General features: G+C 35.1%; 1 protein-coding gene across 1 annotated transcript in view; it reads right to left on the bottom strand.

The window, feature by feature from the left end:
- Positions 1–3,413: 3,413 nt before the first annotated feature.
- RAP2A (RAP2A, member of RAS oncogene family) overlaps positions 3,414–7,915 on the bottom strand; it is a 52,085-nt gene continuing 47,583 nt past the window's right edge. Inside the window, exon 2 of the mRNA XM_007501375.3 lies at positions 3,414–7,367. Within this exon, the coding sequence (XP_007501437.1) occupies positions 7,130–7,367 (238 nt within the window). The 3' untranslated portion in view covers positions 3,414–7,129. The remainder of the gene's footprint in view (positions 7,368–7,915) is intronic.

The following is a 7,915-nucleotide window of genomic DNA, read 5'->3' as shown; positions in this document are numbered from 1 at the left end:
AAGACAGTGTATACACAGCAAATTGAAGCATGTATAATTGCAGTGCAACCATGATGGGGAAAGGGGTAGAAACTAAGTTACATGAGGGATTTGAAGGGACTAGGTATAGAAACCCCCAGAAGAGCAACAAGGGAGGAGGAGGAGTGTAAAAAGGAGATTTGAACCCCGGACTTCAATCCCCAGAAGTCCTTGGTACTTCCCAGAATTCCCTATAATCTCACCTAAGTCTCCACCTGGGCGAGATCACAATTTATATTTAAACTGGCTATATAAGCCTACTTCGGCTTCTCTCTTCCTCTACTCAGAGATTGCAACATGTAGTAAGTAAGCTGTGAATGGGCTAATCAGCCCTAGGCACGTGGTTTATTATTTTGTATCCTTGATTTCTAATAATCTTTAATAAACCTCATAAAATATAATACTTCAATTACTAGAGACTAATTTAATTTTTACAGGAGATGATCATTTTCAAACGTCTGAGGGGCTCTTATATGGAAGTATGGGTTGTTTATTTTGTAGAGTCCTTGGAGACTGACTAATGCCAAATGTGGGAATTGCAGGAAAGCATATTTCCATTTTGTATATAGAAATACATTCACAATTATAGCTGTTGAAAAACAAAACGCACTGCTTTATTGGGTGGCGTGTTCCTCATGAATAAACGTGTTCAGGTCAGGAGAATGTAAACCTCCTGAAGGCAGCCCCTTCTTTATTTTTAACTTTGAATCTCCACAATCATCTAGCACAGCACCTGACACATAATAGACTTAACTGAAGCTAGGAATGAATGACCAGCTGTCAGAGAGGTTGTAATGGAGATTCACATATTGGGTGTAAAGTGGAATTAAATGGTCATGAGGTCTCTTCTAACTTGAAGTCTTTGATTTTCTATTTTGAGCGATAATTTTCCCTTAACCTCCCTTTCCAATGATAACTACAACCTAAAACTAGCCTTGGAGTAAAGCATCATCAAAGAAATACAGTTGTCTGCCTGTGTTTTTGCAAAGCACCTGGACCTATTAGCTTCATATATCTGAAACCAAGGTAGACAGTATTTATGATAGCACAGTGGGAGTAGCATTAAATTAAGTCAGTTTTTCACCCATGCACCCACATTTCCTAAGACTGTGGTATCAACAAACAAACTCTCAATATTATTTCTTGGACATTTACTAGCCTGTCTTATCCATATGCAATGGAAAATGAACAAACAGGGCACCAAAGGAAAGATTTAGGCCAAAAGAAAAATTTTGAAGGCTAGAATTCAAAGGAAATTTCCCTGACTAACATGAGTAACTGTGATATGAACAAATCTAAGAGTCATATAAAATAGAAATGAAATCAGATGACACCAGTGTAAACTAAAGCATTAATGAATAAATTCAACATAAAAAGTAAACCATGTCAATGTTTAGCCATATAAATTGTATGATATAATTACCCTTCACTAAAATTTTATCCCTATGACTTGGAGTAACCCTGTATACTCAAAGCTTATGCTAGCAGTTTAAGTTCTAGAAGCACACGCTCATGCATGCATGTGCATGTGTGTGCACATGTGTGTATGTGTGTCCTCTAAGAACCAGTCCAGTAAAGTTCATAGAGGTTTGTCCTTTTATGGCCATACCACCTCTTTAAGAACCATCTACTAAAAATACCCAATGAAATTACATGTTGGCTGTGGGAAGGGTAGAGGGGAGGGGAGGGAGGGAAATAATATAATTCTTATAACTGAGGGATAATGTTCTAAATTGACTAAATAAATTAACTTAAATTTTTTAAAAAAAAGGACCATCTACTAAAGGTGGAAAAATGATGCTACTTATTCCAGTGGAGAAAAAATTTATATATGGATTCTTTGAAGTATTTAGTGAAGATTACTTAGGAGAAAGAAGGAAAACAGCCTGTGGAAGAAAACAAAACAAAACCAGAAACAGGCTATTGCAAAATTTCCAGAGTTTCACACAGGGGGTGTGAAATAGCAACTTTCTTTAATTATGTTGTAGGTTTTATATTGAAAAGAAAAGTCCTTAAATACTGTTTGTGTGCCACACACTGGGACTACAAACAGAAGAGTTTAAAATTACATTGGAATGATTCATCTGATCAATACTTTTTGAGCCTACTAGGACAGCAAGGCATTGTTCTTTGTTAAGGTTTGTATGCCAACTTCATTATGAAATTTTTTCATTTAAACAAGCTAAGTAAGATCACCTTTCTCCCTGTCCCCCAAGAGAGGGCCTGTTAACTTATTACTCTGCTTCACACATCTTGGGAGCCAGCTGGAGTTCATTCTGATCTGACCTTAAATTGAATGAGTCGCCTTCTCCTGGTCCTTCAGCTACTTATATTTTTCTCCTTTAGTTGCTTACACGTGCCTCCAAATTTTATCAGAATATATTGAACAATGGATGAGTTACTTGCAATTTGGATAAATTCCAAAGCAACATTTTTTTAGTCTCAAAACCTTCTATTCAGCATAATTTATTATGATATTTAAGTATTTTTAAACACCTTGAATAAGAATATAAAGTTAACCAACTTTCAAAGTTAAATTAATATTGTTAAGCTACACGTGTGTACATAATATATATGTACAAAACATGTGTACATATATAAAGTTGCATTTGCTTGAAATAGTCTAACATTTTTCTACAGTGCCTCTGTTATATCCTTGTAATTATTCTCTTATGCACTAAGACAATGAAACTACTAAACCAGTGGAATGATGCCAAGGGCTTTCAACATAGTCCAATGGCAACATAACCAAAAGGCACAGTTTAAATTGGTTTACAGAATGAATGAGCTAGTTATCAGTGTCTAGAGCAGCTGAAGGCTGGATACAATTAACAGCATTTGTCAACATTCACAGAATCCTCTATAGAACAAGAAGTCCCTACAGAGGAGCAGCCTCCAGCTTCTGGCACCTTAAGATCCACATGACCTGGAAACAAAAAGCCAGGCTGAAGCCCATCACCAGGGAGCACAATGGTGCATTTTAGTGATATTGGCATGACTATAATGCAACCTCTAATCAATGTCAATTATCTAGAACAATCCTGTTAGCATGAGCATCATGACTGTTCAAACTATCATTGCTAGGATATATAATCAGGTTTCATTGGAACACTGGAATTATCCAGTTCAAAAACCTCAAAAACATCACAATTTTAGGCACTCAGACCTGAAAAAACTTGGTTCTTTATCTTTCTAAATCTAGAGTTAAAGTATATTGGATACTTACTGTTTGAACATATATCCAGTATTAAGCACAAGCACTTACACTTGGGCAGATTTACTGTTTAGAAATGTAATAATTTCTTCATGGAAGTAAAATTTATTATACATGAAATAACCACACATCATGCAAGTTCATTTTTGGATACTGATAATACAAAGAAATCCAGAGGAAGTTTCATTAAATAAATTTATTTGTTAAAATAATTTAACTCCAAATACAACTGTTGGATTTGCATTGAGTTCTATGTACAATTCTTGTTTTATCCCAAACAGCGAGTTTTAACAACTGACATTGTTACAAAACAATAAACTGTTGTTCAATTTTAAATGGTCAGTTGTATTAGAGCGCAACAATTAACTGTGAACTATATTTAATTAATCTCTGGGAAACCCCAAATCAATAATGTTAAGTCTGTTTCAAAAACCCACTGCAGTCACTCTTGAAACCCTGATCGAGATTTAACATATGCACAAATGTCACAGATAAACAGAAAAGAAAAACTCCAATCATCTTTAACATGTGATTGGTTGGGGAGGTTCACAATTAAAGACTAACCAGTGTTAAGACAGGACACTGATCAGAACAAAATAATAACAACAATAATAAAAATCCACATACATACACACATGCACACATATTCTCATGTACATACTTTGAAAAACAAATGGCAGACATCTTTAGGCAACATTCTTTACACCGGAGAGAAGATACCAGTAGTTTTCCCATAGATAAGTGATGGCAACAGTGGTACTACTAGTCGGAAAAGCTAATTTCTAATTGTACAAACCAAATGATAAAGTGATCAAAGCACCTTTCAAATGTTTAAGAAAGACTTTTGTGAATACTTTTGATCAGATGCTGGCTTGTTTTGCACAGGCTGAGCAAAAATGAAAGGCAACAGTTACCATCACTTTTACAGCTTACAAGAATTAAAATTGCAACATTAAAAGGAAAAATCAATAAAACAAACAAAAAAAAAGCTGCTTTTGTAGAAAAGTACAAAACTCTACAAGAACAGCTAAAGTAAAAGTGGGTCTTTGGATCAAACCATAATATTTTTAAGGCATGTTAGAAAAATTTCCACTGACAATAATTGCTAGTCTGATCAGGGTACAAAATAGAGTGAGCCAAGGTTACTAATCTTCGCAGAAAGAGGTGGCCACCAATTCTTTCACGTGGCCCTTTAACTTTCTTCTTCCTGTTCTCAAACTTTTTGCCAACATCTCACCAAATGTAATATCATTCAATCAAGCCAAAGTATGTTCTCACCAGATGATATGCCAAAAGAGCATCAGAATTTGAGAACTACAAGACAGAGAGCACAATAGCATTTACATTATTTTTTTGTGACAACAGGTGTTGCTTTGTCACTAAACACATAGGACTGTGATGAAGCATGACCAAGTGGCCAATCACTGATTAATAAGATGTGCACATTAAAAGGCTCATCTGAAAATTTTTATGTAAAAAACAACTACACAATTGAAATTTTAGATCATCTTTTGCTCTCTACATTTTGCAAAACCCCTCGTGCTATTTTTGCCCATTTCTATTGTCTGCATAGCAATCCATGGTATAATACCGTAGAATCTTTACAAAGTATACATAAATGCATTCCAAACTATCAGTGCTATTCAATTATCTGAATCTGGAAATATGTAAAATATAGAAATTTTGAAAAGGTACGGGAATCAAATTCTCTGTCAGATATTTCTACTGCAAGAGACCAGTATTTATACCTTCAATTCTCCCAGACACTCAGGTCTTAAAAGTGGGTTTAGTATAAAGGGCTGAAATTTTATATGAACAAGGTGCTTCAAAACTGAGAATGATGGAAACTACATGAAAGAAAGTAACTCATGACTAAAAATTCAGAAAGACTGATGAACTAGGTATTGATTTTTACACATGCATCTATTGGGAATAGTCTGATCAGATCTTTTTTATCTGCAGATTTTCTGCCAGTCACTGAACACTCTGCTATAAATTAATTATATAACAATGGAAGTTTTTTATTCAAAAACATTCTAAAATGATTTAGGAAGTAAAATAATATAGTCTTTGAGACAAATCTAAAGTAAATTTTCAAAAGAGACTAGTGTCTCTTGCCTGAAGTCAGGAAGACTTGGGTTTAAATCTGGCCTCAGACACAACCTAGCTGTGGCAAGTTATTTAACCCCATTTGCTTAGCCTTGCCCATCATCTATCTTAGGGTTACTAAGACAGAAAGGGTTTGGAAAAAAAAAAAGAGGCTAGTGTCTCTTAACTTGTGCCAGATCAGGAAGGCAACCAGCATACATATGCACGCATACAAGCACACATCCTCTCAATTACCTAACAAAAGATAATAGTTACTGCATGAGATTGTGACACCAATAAAATGCAGGGTGGCAGGTAGACCACAGGCTCAGTGATTTTGCAGTTTTGAAGGCCAAATTTATCTACTGAGGTCTGACACAAGATAGTCTCTTCAGCATTTAAAACTCTGAAGCTTAAAACTGATAAATCATCTACATCTCATTGTAAAACTCTGAAAAGGTATTTCTGTGCCATTAGTCATGCAAATGATAAATACTTCACAGCTATGAAAACTAAAAATGTCAAAGCTTGAGCACCTTTTCAAAACAAAATATTCACTCCCTCTCTATTTGCCACTTCAGTAATCAGGGCAAAACTGTTGCCGGAGAATCGTTGTATAGTACATCAGGAAAATTAGAGATAAAAGGTCTTTCATCCCTTACTCATTATCCTATAACTTATATCCTACTTTTAAGCCAGAATTGTTTCACATGGTCATTCAATTTTTTAAAATGTCAACATTAAAGCTCTGAAATAGCAAACTTGATTTTGAAAGAAAGTTAGCTTGGGATCACACCAAAAACCATAGCCCTTAAAGGCAAAAAGGAATTTGTTGTCTTAACAAACTTAAAAATGCAGAATGTTTGTACTGTCCCATGAGGTTTCTGCAAATGGGAACATCTGGATGCAACATGGCTTCATTTTCCTTACAAGATGGTACTAGTTAATCTACTAAAATGCTCCTTGTTAGTAAGGCTAAGCAATTTCTTTTCATCATAGTTGCTTCCTCCATGTTCAGTAAAGTGATAGACATTTCCTGCTTTGTAAACAGAGGTATGTTTGCTTATCTTTTGTCTGAACAAAACCTGAAGAGATCTTCCATTTTCAGTAGCAAAGCAGATGATTTAACACATTATAAAACCAAACTGCATTTTCCACAACCTGTTCAGATCTCTTCGTTTTCAAGGACTGATGCAATGAGTTCCATGTCACAGACTAGGATAAAATATACAACTAACAGCATTGATTTTGCAAACAAATTTTGAAATAATCTGCCAGCCTTGTTAGAGAATGTCTCCCTGTAATGCTGTCAGTAGTATGGTTGATCCTGCTTTACTTGTCTGAGTTAACTTGGCCAGAAGCACTATAAGTCCTAAAATTCCATATTCATGTATGATTTCTCCCTTTAAGAAACAAAAACAAAAATAGAACAAATATTTCAATTGTGAATGATCACTGCAGGTCTTCTCATTTCTCCCTCAAGGATATTTCTAATTTATGCAATGGTTGCTATTTTCTGGGACAATGCCAACATAGCTTTCAAATGAGATCACCCTGTAGATTAACCAGCTATGCCAGCTAGTTGCAGGTACATAAGGGAGACCAAGGATGGTAGTAAAAATGTCGTTACTGAACCTAAATGTATTCAGAGACACTGATTGACAATCACTGCTTAGCTCTGAATAAGTACTGTAACTTCATGTAGATTCATTTCACACATCCTTGCAAATTGGGTAGTAAAGCAGTCAGGATTTTACCACCTACAAAAGTTGAGTAAACCATGTCCAGGATATGTCCATATTTTAAATGCTATTGTATGTTACACGCAGAACAGCATGGATCATCTTTGTCTGGCTGAGCAGCATAGTTCATTTGTCTAACAATTTCGGCAAAGAGCTCATCCACCATTGTTTTACTTTTAGCAGATGTCTCCATAAAGGGACAACCCCATTCTTCAGCCAAAGCTCTTCCCTCATTTGATGAAACTTCTCTCTCACTTTCCAGGTCCACTTTGTTCCCAACCAAGATCACTGGTACCTTCTCATACCTATGAAGAAACAAATACACACCATGAATTAACAAAAAGTTATAAAGAAAAATCAGATGTTTTTGTTTCAAACTAATCTGCTTAGCTACATTAAACAAATTATTTTTTAAAACCAAGTGGTCAGGTACTTCCAACACTTTGACTTAATGAATATCTGCAAGTTGTTTTGTAGTAGGTCAATAGAAGAATTTGTAAAATCTATATTATTTTAATAATAAGTACTTAGCACTAAAAAAATCAAATGTCTGTTCTATTTCCAATAAAACTTCCTAAATTATAAAAATAAATCTCATTATATGTTAATTCCCCCTCAATCTCAATAGTCAACTCAAAATGAGAGTTAAACATCTATTAACAATGATTCAAATGTGTTATAAAGATGATTGTGTAATTAGAATCTGTTACCTAAAAACTACAATCCCCAGCAAAGATTCCCAGGAGCCTACTCACTTCCTGTCATTACATCTGACGTAGAGAGGTTATAAATTGGGTGGAGGTCCATCTCTCTCCCTCTTTCCTTCCTGTTGTGACTTTGGTGGAGGGGGATT

This window comes from Monodelphis domestica, chromosome 8 (assembly GCF_027887165.1).
Source record: "Monodelphis domestica isolate mMonDom1 chromosome 8, mMonDom1.pri, whole genome shotgun sequence".
Taxonomy (NCBI): Eukaryota; Metazoa; Chordata; class Mammalia; order Didelphimorphia; family Didelphidae; genus Monodelphis; species Monodelphis domestica.
The sequence above is the reverse complement of the archived record's forward strand: the minus strand, read 5'-3'. Positions and strand labels throughout refer to the sequence as shown.